This window comes from Lagenorhynchus albirostris, chromosome 3 (assembly GCF_949774975.1).
Source record: "Lagenorhynchus albirostris chromosome 3, mLagAlb1.1, whole genome shotgun sequence".
Taxonomy (NCBI): Eukaryota; Metazoa; Chordata; class Mammalia; order Artiodactyla; family Delphinidae; genus Lagenorhynchus; species Lagenorhynchus albirostris.
Genome location: NC_083097.1, coordinates 108,566,653 through 108,584,757, shown reverse-complemented (window position 1 = coordinate 108,584,757; position 18,105 = coordinate 108,566,653). Strand labels below are relative to the sequence as shown.

Sequence of the window (18,105 nt, the reverse complement as noted above, 5' to 3'; positions counted from 1 at the left end):
TCATTTGTTGTTTTAATAGTATCACTATTTTAGCTTTCAAATGGGAAGCTAGATTAGATTTGGTCCCTAACATTATTTAGTTCATGCATTATACATAGGACATATTCAGTAGAACTTTGTGAATTTAATTTGATATTGTTTTGAAATCCAAAGTTGAATAAGAAATGCCCTTTCCTTTGCCAGTTTTTCAGTCTGGTGTTACAGACGTTCACACAAACAGATAACATGTATGTGTTCACTGTTATGCCAGGAGCATGTACATAACATATAAAAGAACAAAAGAGGGAGAGCTTTTAGGGTAGACAGAAGTAAGATAGTGCTCCAGAGAAGGCCTTTTGGAGATAACACCTAAGCAGAGTCTTAAAGGTTGATAAGGAAGGAGGTAATTAGGCAAAAATTCCAGAGAAGTTGCTTCAGGCAGAAGAAGAATTTGATATCTACAAGGAGCTACAGGCAGTTTGCTGCCTCTGAGGACAAAGCTGTAGAGTGTTGAGAGACAATAATAATTAATGCTAACACTTATGGAGCACTTACTGAATGCCAGACACGGTTCTAAGTGTTTTACTAACTTTATATATTATGTTCATTTAATCTTCATAATAAACCTAAAGATAGATAATACTCTCATTCTACATAGGAACCATAGAATGTCTAAGTAACTTATACACCACGAGTAAGAGATGGAGCTGGGAGTTGAGCCCAGGTTACCTGGCTCAAAATCCTTACTTTTAACACAGTACTAAACAGTGTCCCAGGATGAAGAGAAGTGAAGTTACAGACATGCCAAAATTATAACATGACATGCTAGAGGAAAGTTGTCAGTGGGTAGCTGTTAAAGCAGTTTGAGCAAGGCAAGATTATGGTCTAGTTTATGTTGGAGGAGGTCTGTAGTAGGAAGGGCTGTGAGATTGGAGATAGGGAGCCTTAGTGGAAAGCTGATGTAGCAACGGGAAGTTGCCTAGAGCCTGATCTAGTTTGGTGTCTGTGGAAATGAGTAGAGAATTGGATGCAAAATGGCTGAAGTTGATTTTGTGGTAGGAGTGAGACATGGGACAAGTCTAGCTCTGATTTCTTACTTGGATGTCATCACTTGAGAGGCAGTGTTATTTGTACCAGGTAGCCCTCTTCCCTCTTGCTCTAATGTGACTATTATTTATGTGATAAATATATTTATATTAAAATGGCACTTAATTAAGAGTAGTGTTTGTATACTGTGTTTTAAATTTTTTCAGTATCAAAGGGCTGCTTGTTAGTATGCTGAGTACTCATCAAAGTTGGGCTTACTTTACTGGTTAAAAACAGTGTCAATACCTCTTTGACATTTTTTCGAGAGGATGTATGTAAAAATACCAGGGTATTTGAAAGCATTGCTAAGTTTGACCTATGCTAAAAAGGACCAGCTATTGGACAAGAGTGATGATAGAACTTTGCAGGAATGTTTCCAGTGGGCTCCATACTATTTTTCTATAAATTCATGATTCTTTCTGTTGTCTACTTATCTCCTGTAGTGTGAATTTAGTGCTCTTGAAAAGGGCTGGACTGGCAGCCCTGCAGCTTCTGTATACCCACAGCACAGATGCACCACAGGTAGTGACAGTGCCAACATCCCTACACTGCCCCTGCCACATGCCTCGCCCTGACTTGGAGAGGCCACCTCTAGAGGGGAGAGAAGAGTTTGAATCCATGCCTTCTCTATTAAGATTTCCAATAAGTGTGTCAGTTGTGGGACACGGTACTCAGACTGTTAAATCAATATCCCTTATGCCACAAAACAAACAAAAAGCTGTTATAATCTGATCTGCGCTGACTGGCTGAATGTGAACAAATATCCTGGAGGTGAGAATCTCTGTATGCCATTACCCAGTCATTTAGTCCCCATTTGTCATGTATACATTTCAGTTAACTACACTAGCCATTGTGCATCATGACTTTAGTTATATAGTAATTTAGGCAACTGCAGACGTTTTAATTGTGAAGTGATACTTATTTGCTTCTTTGATTTTATTTTTAGGTACAAGTTTACCTCAGAAAATTTTAGGAACAACTGAAGAAATAAGTGGTAAGAAACATACAGAAGACACTATTTCTATGGCATCATCCTTACATTCTAGTCCTCCTGCGTCTCCTCAAGGTTCCCCTCGCAAAGGTAAGATAAAATAGTTCAAACTAGTTCTTGTTACACCAAACAACATTACATGGCACATATTTTGCTTTTGGTCTATGGTAATAATAGAAAATGTGAAGAAAAGTGTAACTGGTAATACTTCCTGAATTTTCATGTTTTGGATTGTGTTATTTATATGGTTTTCAGGTGTTATGCATCATGGAGTTAGGACTCCTGCATTCAAAGTGTGGTCCTTCTTTGGTGGAGGACAAGTATAGATAAGAATGAAGGCAGAACTCACAGTTGTTTTGGTCTGTGCAAATTCTTGATGTTATTCAAATTACCAGTTAATTCAAACAGTTCTATGGAGTATTTTAAAATAAGAATGTCTACAAGAAATTGTTTTTAACCAACTACAAGATTTAGGAAATGAAACAGATATTTAGGATGATACATTCCTTTCTTTAGTAATGGAATGTTACTACCTTTTATTAATCAGGATTTATAATAACCTATACAGCACCCTTGTGGATTTTTACATTTATGCTAATGTAGAACCTTTTGAATTAAAAAATCTGAAATTGCTCTTCTTTATTTATCTATGTTTTCCTAATTCAGACTGAAGCTTTTCTTTTTTTGACTAGCCTGGGTAATATGCATATAAGATGCCATTTCATGTCAGCTGCAAATGTAGCATTCTAAATAATGTGTGTGTTTCTTACATTGGCCCTCCACATTCCCCGTGTACCCTGGCAAAAAAGACTCCTTAGTCATGGCATTTCACAGATGTAAAAAAGTTACATCCTTGAATAAACGCAGTACAGAATGGTACATGGTCAGAGAGAAGCAAGTTAAGTTAATGAATTCTAGCAGGAAGGAGAAGCTTCCAGAGCTTTCCTCAGTTCCTGTGTTCTAAGTTTCCCTCACTTCTGAAGGTTCTTTTTTATTTTTGCTGACTATGTGACAGCAGAGTGGTACAGTGATGCCAGGCCTTAGTTTGAATCCTGACTCTGTCCCTGGTGACGGCTGTGTTATTACAAGCAACTGATTTATATAAGGTCAGGTCTCCTGTCTATAAGATGGGGTTAGGGACCACCTATTTTAGGACCTTATTTAAGGATTAAATGAAATAATATCTGTAACACTTGAGACGTGGTGAGTGTTTAGTAAATCGGAGTTTCTCTTCTTCTTCCCTGCTGCCACTCCAGGGCAGTATAACTCCATTACTGACCCTCTTCACTTAGCTGAGACTGGCTAGAATTTTCATTCAGGTTTTACTAAGAAAAGCTTAGTAAAAATCGAATAGGACATATAAAAGTATACATAATAGATCTGTTTGTAAAACACAGGTTTCCGTTCCTGTTGTATACAGCTCATGTATGATTTGGTAAGGCACACAGATATCTTTCATCTCTTTACTATGTATGTATCCTATCCAGAGTACCCTTTATCAGGTCCCAAGGATTGGGGCTGGGAACAGTGCCTATTCACACAGATGGTCCAGATGAACAATGTCCATACGCCCTTAATGCTCTTTCAGGAACATCTTTACACCCTCCAGAGGTCCCATTATAGACAGTTCTCTAACCAAGAAACTAGTTGAATTGGATTTGGTGTTTTATGGGTCATTGTGACTTGTGGGAAGAGGTGTTAGGAACAGGAATTTCCCCATTGCTCTTATTCCAAACAAATGCATTTTAACCACTGGAATAGAGAAGTCTTTTTTTCAGTATGTGACCAACAGTTGACCATGATGTTTATAGGTTTGTGAGCCTGTCATAGTCATGTTTTGAATCCTTAGAGATCTGACAAAATTCTTTTCTTTAAAACTATTTCTGCTTGTTTATTTCCATAGACAGGTTTTTGCCAGTGGTTCGTGATTGAACAAAAATGTCATTAAACTAAGAGTATGTTATTAGAATCTGTTTCTAGTTCTTGCTATACTTTGGAATAGTTCTTTGTTTTCTAACAGTTAAGAAGATAAGCCTACGTTCGTGATCTTTAAAAGGAGAATTTAAACAAGAAAGAACTGAAAAAGTGAGACATCAAGAGGCCTTAACCTTTATCTTCCCCAGTGCTTCAGGCAGGCAACTTCTCTGCGTTGTAGAGAAAATAGAATCAGAAATTGTGCTTTATAAATACATCTATTATATATACTATTTATATGTCCTATCTGATTTTTGCTAAGCTTTTTCTTAGTAGAATCTACCTGAAAATTCTAGACATAGTTACTTTGAGAAATAATTCTGGTTATTTGCTACTCTTGTCATATTTTGGCTTATGATTTTACCAGCTTGGGTTACTTTCAGCAATTTTTTATTACCAGCTTATTCTGATCAAGGTAACCTTTCTCCTGTGTTCTGTCTTGTTTATGCTATATAGTAGAGTCTCCATGCATTAAAAAATATGTTGCTAGATTTCAATTTTTCAGATATTGTCAAGATGTTAGAATTTTTTAATAGTGAAATGTTATAAAACCAGGCTAATTGTGATTCATTGGAAAGAATTAATTGACCATGACAGGGTTTTTGCATCTCTCCCTCCAGTTGGCAGTATCATATCTGATCACAGCATCCTGCTGCGCCTCTCAGGGTCTTCCTCATCCCCTCCCCGTGAGTCCAGCACCAAGATCAGTGGCCACAGCTGCCCCGGAATAGGTGGGGTTTACTTGCAAAAGAAAATCCAACAGATTACCAGGAGCACAGCCAAAAGAACAGACAGGACCGAGAAGGCCACTGAGGAGAATAGAGACAGGACAAGTTGTGAGACCACAGCCAGAAAAAGAATGACATCCCCGTTTAGAAGATTTAGGGAAAGAACTCTTTCAAGGGAGAGACTAGCCAACAGCAAAAAAGAGGACGCAGATCTCAATCAAGCTACAGAAAGCTGTGAGAAAGTGAAGGATGTTGGAAGCAACATCAAAGATGAGAAAGGGAATGACATCTTCAATTCAAATAGCCGAGGCAACAGTAACACTTTAAACTGCTTCTGTACGCGATTCAAGTCTAAAAGGAGAAAGACACTCTGATGAAGTTCCTTACTTTATTTTAGTGTGAAATTTGTTTTCATTTATTAATGTAAATGTAGCTTAAATTAAGTCATTTGTCAAATAAGGCTCAGACAGACAACTTACTAAAATACTATTTATGAGCAGTTTATGATTAGTGTTACAGGTCCTCCAACAACAAAATCATATCCGTTTAAAGTGCCTTATTTGTACATATGTTATTTTGCTAATGTTAGTAAACTTAATTACTCTTGTTTTCTGTAGTTGGCTTTATTTCCTGCTGGTAGCAGTTGGGTCTGTGAGTGCAATAAGTAGAGGAGGCTTTTTAGGAACCAGTGTTTACTTTTACATTAAATCCCCCAGTAACAATCTGATCAGAACCTTTGCCTTAGATAATTGTGTTGCTATCTTATTATTGCAACTACTTTACAAGCTAAAGTGAAATGTTTGGAAGGCAAGAAACTATCTTGTCCACATAAATTTTTTATATCATTCACTTTTCATATATACTCTGATCAGAGGAGGGAGGAGATAGTCTAACATAGCAGGTTCAAAAACATCTGGGAAACTTGTTAAAAACTTACTGTGTCCCACTGCAGACCTTGTAAGTTTGAATTGCCAGAAATAGGCCCAAGAATGTGTATTTTAATAAGCCTTCCAGGTAATTCTTAGAGTTAATTATATTTGACAAGTACTGATCTAACAGACGTAAGAATGAAATTATTTTTAAAACAGTAAAGCAAGTCTATCCCCCAGGATAAAAGAACAATGACTTTTTCTTTTGAGGAGGAATTTTTGAATTTTTTTTAGTTTATTTACCACATCCATTTTCTTGGTCCTCTTGAAAATTGACGGATCACTTCATGAAGGGCACTGAGAAATAGCAGTGATCCCAAGATCAGAGAACTGGGGTAGGAGTCAAGAGACTGACTTTCCTTGGCTTGTCCTGTGCCTGGCACAAAAGCCAAATGCAGATCACACATTTTCTGGGTCTTAATTTTTGTTTTTGAAATAGTTAATGACACTAATTAATAAAGTTATTATTCAACAGTTTTTTTGTAATAACTTGAGCTATATGTGAGTCTAAAGCCTATAGTTCTTCTTGAGATTTCTAGGAATGGACCCAAAGGTCATGCACCTAATCAACCTCATTCTTCTCTCAGTGAACAAGAAGATAATTGTTTACTTCTTTGAGACCTACTCCTTGCTGGGATTACTACAGCATTTTCTTTATTTCTCAACAAAAGAAGTTTGGTTACTTTTCTAACAGTTACCCAAACAGACGATTGTGTACATTAACTATCATGCTGCAGATTTGTTTTTGGAACCTTCCACCTTACTCCATCTCTACCCCTTCATTCCAGAGAATGCTAAAGAAAATCTCTCTAGCTATATCTGCTGTGCAGTAAGTCATAGAGCAATTTAAAACAGGTAGATGCTGGGTTTTTTCATGTTACATTCTTGTAAATCTGTCAGTTCAGCTGTTTAATGTAATGTTCTGCTAAATTGGTGAAGAAAAAGGAAACTAGGTATAAGAATAAGTCCAAATCTAAAACAATTTATTTAAAAATACTAAAACAATGGCTTTTAACTTGAGGCAAGACTTCTTAGGTGACAGAAGCAAAATATCTAGGGTATTTGCAGTTTGAAAAAACAAAAATAAAATTCTTTCCCTTGAGTCCTGACTCCCCTTACCTACCCCTGCCTCGAGGTGGTGTTTTGGACACTGAGGTCAGGCCTTGAAATATTTATATTAATCAAAGGGGAGGGGACATAGGGTTAAAAAGAAGTTGAGAAGTTCAAGTTTAATGTTTTGTAATATATTTAATGCCTCTTGTTTTATTAAATGCTTGTAGCTATGTGAGAACCTGGGGCAGATTTACCTTTGAACTAGTTTTCTCAGTAATACTGGGTTTTGGCTTTCTATTTCTTGAATTTGGAATTAGATTGGTGCCGTGTGGGTAGGTAGGTGAATGGATATGTAAAGGAACATGTACAGAAAATCGGCACCATTACATCTACATAGATGGAAATTGACATTGATACTCACTTTATGTTTTGTTCTTTTTATATTTTTCTTTGTCCTCTCCCTGACCCTCCCCACTCCCGTTCCTTTGTTTTGTAGTTTGATCAGTTGTCTTCTCTCATTCAGGTTATACACTTATACCATCAGCTAAATCTGACAACTTGTCTGACTCCAGCCATAGTGAGATTTCTTCACGGTCCAGCATTGTGAGCAATTGCTCTGTTGACTCCATGTCTGCAGCTCTACAGGATGAACGGTGTTCCTCCCAGGCTGTGGCAGTCCCTGAATCCACTGGAGCATTTGAAAAGACAGAGCACTCCTCAGGGATAGGAGACCATAGTCAGCCTGGCCCTGGGTAAACATCCTTGCCTGTGTTCACATCACAAAACCCAAGCTGAGTGGCCACTGCAAGCAGTGCTCCCTAATTTGAACGTAAAACCACCCCCACCAAAGGAGTAGTTGAAAGAACAGGAGAACCAAGCATGTATTCTCTATACTGAATGTGCAAATAAGTGCTATTTTGAAAGATATATGGGTGCTCATTTTTTAAGTGTTACTGGATTCAAGTAACTTACATCATGTATCTTTTCGATCAATAAGAACTCAAAGTGAAGATGCTATTGGTAGGTGGGAAGTAGTTCTTGCATTCTAGCTATAAGGTTAGAGATTGCTCAAAAAGAGTGTGTAATGGGAAGTACCCTCAGTGCTGTACACGTTGTAGACAGATTGGGAGAGTAGGACTAGTCCTTGATCCTTACTCTCTCAAAGTATGATTTGGAGAATAAGAATTATCAACTAGCAAAAAGTCAATTAAAAAAAAAGTTAACTCTATATTTCTATTTAGAATCAGACAAAATGGAAATCTTCAGAAAGCACTGAGAAAGTTGATTCTAAACTGATACTGTTAAATCTGGTACACTTTAATATGAAAAATTTAAGATATAGTGAAGTATTATCACCATACTTGTAAGGGTTTCTAAACTATGGTTCTCTAGACCAGGAGTCAACAAACTTTTTCTGTACAAGTTAGATAGTAAATATTGTAGGCATAGCTGGCTGTAAGCTCTCTGTTGCAATTGCTCAACCCTGCTATTGTTGCATCAAAACAGCCTTAGACAATTTGTAAACAAATGGGCATGCTGTGTCCCAATAAAACTTTATTTACAAAAACAGGTAGAGGGCTGGATTTGCCCTTGGGCTCTAGTTTGCTGATCCCTGCTCTGTATGCTCTGTACTATAAATCAGGGAGTCACAAACCTTTTGGGGGGTGGGCAGGTAAAGGCCCATTTAAAGGAGTACATATTTTAGGCTTTGCAGGCTGTATATGGTCTCTGTCTCAAAATCTTTGGAGTATTTTGTTCCATTTTGTTTAAACCCTTTAAAACGTAAAAACCGTGCTTTGCTCAAGACCATAAAAAAACAGGCTGTTCGCTTGATTTGGTCCATGAAACTAAGTTTGAGAACCCTTGCTATAAATGATAGAATTCATTTAGTAGTAGGTAATTGGGGAAGTTGCTGTTTCCTTGGTACCTCAGAGACACTGAAAAATAAAACATGGTTTCTGTAATTGAGGATTCTTAATTCTGTGTGCATGGAGAGAATCTAGTGTTGCATTATGTTGACCAAGAATGAAAATGTATACTTAATTTTATTCATTTCAAACCTCATCCTTCATAATAATTCAAGAAAAATTCTGAGGAAGCCTTTTAAGTATTTGAGTTTCTTCAGTGTATGTTTCGAGCTAAGTATTAACATTAATGCCAGTACAAGTTTAGTGATGATTGATTACAGTGTCATTTTTTTCCAGAAGGTTATGTTGGCATTAAACACTTGTGATGCATGTTCTGTAGTCTCTTGTAGGCAGTAATACTTGCAATGGACTGAAGAAATTGTTTCCATTAAGCCAGTAAATTACTTTTAATTGTGTATCTCCAATTTTAGGTGGACACTCTCAAAGCCATCACTAATCAAGAATTTAGCTGTCTCATCTTCTGTGAGCAATGATGAGATTTCTCACGAGCATATTATTATAGAAGCAGCTGATAGTGGTCGTGGAAGTTGGACTTCCTGTTCAAGCAGCTCCCATGACAACTTCCAAAGCCTTCCAAACCCAAAAGGCTGGGATTTTTTGAACTCTTATCGACATACCCATTTGGATGGTCCCATAGCTGAAGTTGAACCCACTGACTGTGAGCCCTGTACCTGTCCTAAAGTCTGCTCTCGAACTTGTGGTCAGTGTAAAGGAAGCCTAGAGACTAATCAGATGAGGCAGAGTTGGGCTTCCTCTAGTTCTCTGTCTGATACATACGAACCAAACTATGGGACAGTTAAACGGAGAGTGTTGGAGAGCACCCCAGCTGAGTCATCTGAAGGCTTGGACCACAAGGACGGCATCGACCCCGTTTATAAAACTGTTACTTCGAGTACAGAAAAGGGCTTGATTGGTAAGTTGTGTGTTCTTTGTCATATCTGTGGCATTTAGAATTTAAGTGGTAAAGTGACCTTGGCCCAGAATTTTATTCTTGGAAAATTCCCTTCTCTAATCTCCCTTTCCTCCCTCCACATGCAAATTATTTTCAAAAAGTTCATGATTTCTCAAGAGCTTTGGGGCAGATATTCAAGCCATTTAAAATGAAAAAGCTGACATGCAGGAATTTAATAAGGGGGACAGGTTTATATGTCTTGTTTTGCTTTTGAGATCTTTTTGGTTTTATTAAGAAAATATTATTGCATTACTGTGCAGTAGTAATAAAAGGATTATTCTCTTTGCCACCTCATAAATTGTTTGGACCCTAGTTGCTTTTTGCATACATGGTAGAAACTTTGAATCTGACACTACTTTTAGGTAGTACAAGTGGTGGAAAAAGTGTGATAAAGAAGTCCAAAACAGGGACTTCCCTGGCAGTCCAGTGGTTAAGACTCTGCGCTTCCACTGCAGGGGGGGCATGGGTTTGATCCCTGGTCAGGGAACTAAGATCCCACATGCTACGTGATGCAGCCGAAAAAAAAAAAAAAAGACCCAAACATTTTTCATTATACCCTCCTAGCACATATCATGGGTGTGCCAGCTTGTTTGTGGATTCCGTTCTAACCATGCACAGCTTTCTTGGTGTATTCTTTTAGTATTTGGCCGTCAAATACATTTTTTTTCCTTATTCTTGAGTTTATATAAGTACTTAGATATAATAGCACCTGTGGGTTTTTTTTTCATGTGGAGTGACTGTACTTTGAGTCAATATTATCATAATCAACTCTTTATACTATATTCGTGATGTCAATTTAAACTACTAAACATATGAAAGACACATGCTTTTTTTAGCATATTTTTTACTTGTCAAATTTCATTATAGGTTGAATTTTTTAGTTCATTTTTTTCCAAGGATTTTTTATTAAAGCCTTTTAGGTAACTGTTATATGGATATACAAGCACGTGTGTGCAAGGGTGTAAAATCTTTCTCTTCTTATCTATTTGGGAAAATAGATTAAAAAATTTTTTTTTGTTCATTTCTAGATGACTCTGGGCAAATCACTTAACATTCTTCATTCTTGTCTTCTTTTCACAACCTCTCCACCCCCTCCCCACTCCATTCTCCTCAGATGGGAATGGAAATCCTTTCTGACCTTGATACTACATGCAGATTTTACTGGTAGAGTTGTAGAAATTTCAATATGGGCAAACTTGATTCTCTAAGGGGAGAATTTAATGATCCTTTTAAATTTATTCTTCTTGTATATAGATAGTGTTTGTATTTTAAAAGTTGCTTACATGATCAAGATACTCAGAGCCATTTGTCCTGTGAGTCTTGTGGATTGGTCTTAATTTCATGGAACTTCCTTTTTAACTTATTTCTGATGTTTTTTTGAAGCTTTGCCTTAGACCCAGGGTGTACAAACTTACGGCAAAAGATTTTAAGTCACCATTATTTTTAATGTCCACTGAAAATCAGAGAAACTTAATTTAAGGTGGATTTCCTAAAATTATGGCTTTTCTTCTCACTTAATCACAGAGCAGAGGTTAGGAATAAGGTCCTTGAAGGAATTAGTTCCTCTTTAAAGTTGTTTATATGCCAGCACTGACGTGAAATAGCCCTTAAGTAGAGGGCCTAAATGTCATTTCTATGAAAATCCCCCCATTTAATAGAGTATAGATGTTCAGGGTGAATTCTTAAATGTCTCTGACTCATTCACCTTTGGGGCTGGTATTCCTTGAGGAATTTGTCACACACTTCTGTGATTTGTGGTCTGACCTGTGAAAGGAGGAAGCTTGTCATCAATGTCATCTCCTTCAACTGTCTCATTCTATTTAATGTTTGTAAAACCCAATGTAATTTATGTATTTTAAAAACAAGTTTAAATATCAAGTTTATTAAGCTTATTAAAAGTGTTTTTAACCTGCTGCCATTGTGTTCAGATATATTCACTGTGTCCCTTTTTAAGTTCTATTTTGTCATTGTAATAAGTTTCAGTATGTTTTTTTTTCATTTCTTATATTTTTCATTAACATTTCCATTGCTTATTTTTCATGCCAGTGTACTGTGTCACCTCACCCAAGAAGGAGGATAGGTATAGGGAGCCACCTCCCACTCCTCCAGGATACATGGGGATTTCTTTAGCAGACCTAAAGGAAGGACCCCACCTACACCTAAAACCTCCAGATTATAGTGTGGCAGTGCAGAGGTCAAAGATGATGCATAACAGCCTCTCTAGACTGCCACCAGCTTCTCTCAGTAGCAACCCTGTGGCCTGTGTTCCATCGAAGATCGTAACTCAGCCTCAGAGGCATAATTTGCAGCCATCCCATCCTAAACTAGCAGATGTGACTGACGCAGATAGCGAAGCAGATGGTATGTTGACAAACTACCTTAATGGCTCTTAAATGAATTGCTAAACACATTGAATGGTCTTTGCTCTGGTATTTCACATAATCAGAAATGTTTTCTTTAACTGCTTTAGAAATCTCTGTTAAAAAAGAAATGACTACATACAATGGTGTGTTTTTTGTAAATGGAGAGGGCAACCTGATTGTATTTAATAGCAGCTCAGCGTAAAAGGATAATTTTAAGAGGAGGCACTTGACATTGGTAGAGTTGTGTTTTACACTAATGCATGGACACTTGAAACTCCAAGTATCAAAATGTCAAATTATCTGAAATCATGCTGTTTGATAGAGTTCCTCTTATTAGCAGAACTCTTGACCAACTTTGCAATTTTGGCAATAAATGAATTTTATCTTTCTAAACAATCTAGTAATAAAGTGGTTAAAAAGCAGTTCTGAATTCCAGTTGATTGTCAGCCTTCATTGTGATCAGAAGTCAAAAATGTCATTACAATAAAATCTGGCCTTTGATGGGATATTTGAGAGGATTTCTTTTGAAATTGACTAATTTTTTAAACAGATAACTAGATTGTTAGTTGATCTTCATTAATATGCTGACCTACCACTTAACTGTGTTTCTTTTATTTTCAGAAAATGAACAGGTTTCAGCAGTGTAGCCTTTGGATTGACCTGATTGAAGTCTACTGAAAGTCACGGAGGAAGGAGTGGGCAGAACCAACTCACAATTCTGCAGGCCGTTGCCAACAAATAGCTCGCTGCTCCTGCTGCTAACCCAGAGGTTTTAATCCCTGTACTCTGAGCAATGAGATAACCCTGAATCATGCTTCCTTTCATTTAATCCCTGCAGATGCATAGTTTCCTCAGCTATGGATGTTGTGCCTGGATACCAGTCTTCGCTTTGCACACCAGACCTGCCTTGGGACCACAGTTACTAGAACAAATTCAAACTCGAGTCCTCCCCATATATATCACTATAGATTTTCCTTTAACATGTTATTTTTAAGATAGTAGTAGTGGTAGTATTTTCAAGCCATAGCTTGGGTTAACAGACAAATTCAGAATGTCTGCCAATACCAAGGATATTTTTATGTATTTGAAAAGTAACTTATTATTTGAAGTTTTGTGGTTTTGTTTGTATTTGGGAGCTCTTGTTAATTGATGTTCATGTTTGAGGCCATAAAACTGTCTCTGATCTGACCAAACTGAAGCCATCTTTACAGGATGATATGTTTGATCTATACAGAGATGTAACCATCTATAGCACCAACGAAACGTGGGGTCTCAGTTTGAGTGGAACAGGAATCCCTTTGCTGTTGAGGTGTTAGGAAGGAGAATACTGCCATCTGCTGGTCAGGATTTGGAAAGCCAAATGAAGCTACCACAGGGTCCTAGCAGTCTCTTGGGAAAAGGAAGGGGTATGATGGGGTGTGTAGCAACCCTAATTTCCAAAGAATGAAATGTTTATCTTACATAACATGTATACCAACTTAAGTGAAAGTCATTCTCTGTCTAACTGTAGCTATAAGTATAAATCCAGTAAATAGAGAATGAGTTCTAGACAGTTCTACTCTGTAGAAACCCATACCTAAAATTTTTCACAACTCAAATATGGAGTTTTTTTAAAGGACATGTTATCTTTGGCGGTATAGTCATGAAGATCAATTTAGCTTTATGCGGTGTTCTGCAGCACCCACCACCCAACCCCCATCTTACAGCACAAGGCTGTTTTTAATCTTCATAAACCCTGCAGCTCCCAGTTGCCTGCAGGTAAAGCTCATTAGCACACCAAGGTCTATAATTGGTTGAAAATTTTGTGGGGGAAAGAGGAGCTAGAATTATGGAAGTGATTATTTCTTGGTTTTCACTTTAGGCCTTGAGAGGAAGGAGACATATATATTTAACAGCCTGTTGGGCGTGGCACTCTTAAGTATTTAATTAAAATTTCATTGACTATTTACTGGATGAGGTAGACTTTCCGCATTTAAAAAAGATTAAGTATGATGTTTTCTACATCTTAAGTTTAAATTTTTTCATTCGTTTTTTAGTGTAAAGGCAAGTGAAAGGTTAATAAACTTCTGTGACTACCAAAAAAAAAAAAAAGCCAAAGCCATTAATGTGTACTACCCAAATCAACTTGGAGCCAAAAATAGGTTTACTTCTGAATGATTATCCATATGTGAATTTATAGGATTTAGTTGGCTTATTACTTCCTTTTGAAAAGTTCTCATTTTTTCCTAGCTCTCTCTTCCTTCTCTCTATCATCCTCCTATTTCCTTCATTTTAAAATCATAAATCAGTGCCAACTGGCAAATGGCAGTAGTCCATCTTTTCTATCAAAATGATAATTTCTTCATTTTAGGAAAAATAGCATGTCTGAAAAATTCCCATGGGCAAAAAACTGTAAATACGAAACTTAAGCCTTAGAAATTAACCCCAGGTATGTTAGAATGAGGCTAGTTGGCTCCATAGCTTTCTTGGCCCATTGAAATGGAAAGTAACCTGGATCAAAAATCCTGGTTTGAAAGTCACACTGTAAAGGTTTGATCTATAAACAGTGGTCCTGTGATCATAAATTTTTCTTTCACTGATTTAGACAATATTATTTTCATGTCCAGAGCAAAACAAAGTGAAAGATATTTTTGCTACAACCATCTTTTTATCCAGTTTGGGTATTTATTCTCACCATTTTATATCCACTCCCCGGAAAAATGTGCTGTTTGCACAGTATCTGTTTTTTTAGCAGGTCTTTCAAACCAGATGGGAGCCTTCTCCATCGTTGTCCTCAATGTTGTGGATAATATCTTGCACAGAGAGTCAGAGGCTTGTGGTTTTGGACTTGCATCCTGTAGCTGCCTTTGTTTCCTGTAGCTTGAAATGTGAGTGTTTGGATCAGCTGATCACATTGATCAAGAACTAAAGCCAAATGCTTTCTAGTTTGATATGTATTTATCCCTTAAAAAATCGTGGCGTTTTGATCTTTATATTCTAATTTACGGTACATTCCTGCCTTCTCTTAGTTTGTCACTTGACTAGAACAAGAGAAGCCTTAACCTATACTTGCTCCAATTCAAAATGCCCGTTTGTTTTTATTTTATAAATTTATAAGTATACTGAAGAGATCTATGCCCTCATTGTACCACAACTCTGAATCTGCCAGGGCTATTGAAGCAGTAAATCCTCACTGCAAACTTTTGCCAAATAATAAGTTTCAACAAAAAAATCTCTGCATAATGAAAGATTTGGAGAATTAGTAAATCCAGTATATACTTCCATAAAGGTTTATTGTAATTTAATAAAGTCTTACTTTCTCCAAATGGTTACTTGCAGTATGATATTTGGGGAGAAAAAGCCTTTAAATGGTTTTTCATGAGGGTGATGTCACATTGTCATCATCTGCATAACCACCTTGAGATTCTCTCCTAGGCTTGAAATGTGACAGTAATCATGGAGATATCCAAGAACAATTCTAATTTTTATAAAGTGTTTTCTCCCCTTTAAAAAGAAGGGGAGAAAGGGTTTCCTTGTATATTTAAGACTCTGATTATTATTTTGATACATACATTTCTAAAAAATGTGATATTAAAGTAGATGTATCCCTTTAGTATTACCGTAAATGTGATATAGCAAAGGGATAAACCTTCAAAACAGTGTCACAGTACATTTTCAAATTTAAACTTGAACCCCAGTTCATCTTTAATTTCTGTTGTGTTTTTTCAAGGCTTCTTTACTTTTGATACACAGAATACAGTTGTACTTAACCTTTTAAAATTGAAACGTGAGCTGATCAGCAAAGGACAAAAACAAAACTGCACAGTCATAATAATCAAATAGCAATTATACTGCACAATTCAGTGATTGTAAAGTGTCCTGTAACAAGCAATGTTTGTCTCCTATTTTTTGATACCTCTTAAACTTATGTCTTTTAGAAAGACAGTGCCTCTGTATGCTTTTTGTATTTTTATTGAGTGTAAATATTTGTTATATTTTTGGTTAAGAGAATGTAAAAGTACCATTTACTATTACCATATCTACTAATACATTGGTGGAATCAATAAAGAATCTAATTAACCTTCTCTGCACTTTATGGCTAATGTATGGGAGCAGGTTATATACCCAGTCATTCAGGAGGACCAGTCTGGGACCTGCATTGGTGTGAAGGCATTTTTTGTTTTAAGTCTCCAGAGAAATTGGAATTGTCCAATTATGGTTGACATTATGGTATCTGTGAAACACCTAGCTATTGTTTTGTTTAGTTTTTTAAAAGTGTATTCGACTACAAACCAAGTTTAACAGTGGCTTAAACCCTATTGGATTGTTTTTCTTTTATAACAGAAAAGTCTACTGGCAGACTGTTTAGGGCTGGTACGGGGATTCTACAGTTCTGTTGCGGTCTCATGGATTCTGATGTTTACACTTGAGGGCATCACTGCAGTGCTTCAAGAAGGAAGGGTTTGCAGGAAAGGTGCAAATGTGTAGCCCTTTTATTAGCAAAACAACAGCTTTTCTAGAACTCCACTTGCATAATTCTGCTTACCTCCCACTGGTCAAAACTGTCACATGACCAGTGGCTGCAAGGAAACCTGGGAAATGAACTTTTTTAGCTGAGCAGTGGATGGCTCCAAATAAAAGTGGTATTCTTTTCAGTGAAGAAGGAAAGAATGGATATTGAATGGGCAGCTAGCTCGGTCTACCACAGCATGCCTATTGCCCACTCCTTCAGGAAGTGCATTTACATGTAAGTGCAGTAATTTATTTATTGGGATCAGATCCTAGGACCCTGGCAAAGAAAGGGGAAATTCTTCTTTAGTACTCCTTCGTAAAGTTTCCCAGTCGCTCCTCTGTACCCAGAGAATATTACTCCCCTGCTAGGTAAGGCTTCTACCTCCTCCCAGTTTACCCCCTCCCAACACACACACACCAAGGTTTCCTCAGGGCCACTCCTTCCCCTGATCTCTCCACAGTTACTAGTTTATTCCTTTATTTCGAAAATACTAAACACAAGTGTAGTAGGTTGAATAATAACTACTTAAAAATATCAAGCTCTAATCCCTGGAACTTTAAAGGTTACTGAAAAGGGTCTTTGCAGATTTAATTAAAGTTAAGCATTCTGAGATGAGGCAATTACTTTGGATTCTCTGGGTGGGCCCTAAATGCTATCACAAGTGTCCTTAGAGAGGCAAAGGACGATAACAGAGGAGAAGGCACTGTGAAGCTGGCAGAGAGTTGTAGCTGTGGGCAGCAGAATACTAACAGCCACCAGGAACTAGAAGATACAAGGAAGAGCTCCTTCCTTAGAGCCTCCAGAGGAAGTGCCACCCTGCCAACATCTTGATTTTGGTCTTCTCACCTGTTGTTTCAACCAACCCATTTTTGGTAATGTATTAATAGCAGCCCTAGGAAACTTAATACACGCTACTGTTTCTGTCTGACTTTGAGGACCCAGAACCTTCAGTTAAAGGATATAGTGGTCCATAAGTACACCACAGGAACTGTGAGCCCTGTCTCACTACCTTCAAGAAGAATTTGTTAAACCAAGATGAGAGAGGCCCAGAGGCCTCCTCTCCAGCAGCCTGGTCAGCCTATTGTTTTTCCAAGTGTTCACAGAAGGGACATTGCTATCATCCTTGCCACACACGATATTTTTCATTTTTCTCATTCCAGGCATTCTGGTGAGTATGTACTGGTATCTTTATGTGGTTTTAATTTTAATTTCTATAATTACTAATAATGCTAAGCATCTTTTCAAATGCTTACTGGCCATTTGGATACTGTCTTTTATGAAGTGTGTTTTTAGGTCTTTTGTTTTTTATTTGTTGCTAGAGTATTGAAATACAATTGTTTTATAATGACTTGTATATAACAACCTTGCTCAATTCATTTATTAATCCCAACAGGTTTTAGAATCTTCTGAATTTTCTATATTCTCCTGGAAATTTTCTCCAGGCAGTGAGCTGGGGCCATGGTGTAGGGCTCACCCTTTTGTTTCTTATGCTCTCAAGGATTACTGTCCTTCAGTGCCTGGTGTCCAGGGTATTAAGTGGCCTTGTTTTATACATTTTGTCTAGTTTTTCAGTTGTTTCAGACAGGAGGGTAAAATGGTAGCTTCTCCATCTTGACCAGAAGCAGAAATC

At 37.2% G+C, this 18,105-nt stretch overlaps 1 protein-coding gene across 3 annotated transcripts in view; it reads left to right on the top strand.

Annotated features, from left to right (window-relative positions):
• Window positions 1-15,281, top strand: part of RAPGEF6 (Rap guanine nucleotide exchange factor 6) — a 219,340-nt gene extending 204,059 nt beyond the window's left edge. For 2 of the 3 annotated variants that reach the window (XM_060143537.1, XM_060143536.1), the window contains 5 exons: window positions 2,012-2,146; window positions 7,264-7,492; window positions 9,079-9,581; window positions 11,667-11,981; window positions 12,605-15,281. In XM_060143537.1, the coding sequence (XP_059999520.1) occupies window positions 2,012-2,146; window positions 7,264-7,492; window positions 9,079-9,581; window positions 11,667-11,981; window positions 12,605-12,630 (1,208 nt within the window). In that variant the 3' untranslated portion in view covers window positions 12,631-15,281. Of the gene's footprint in view, window positions 1-2,011; window positions 2,147-4,650; window positions 5,266-7,263; window positions 7,493-9,078; window positions 9,582-11,666; window positions 11,982-12,604 lie in introns of those variants that run through there. The other variant, XM_060143538.1, reaches the window with a different exon arrangement.
• The last annotated feature ends 2,824 nt before the right edge of the window (window positions 15,282-18,105 follow it).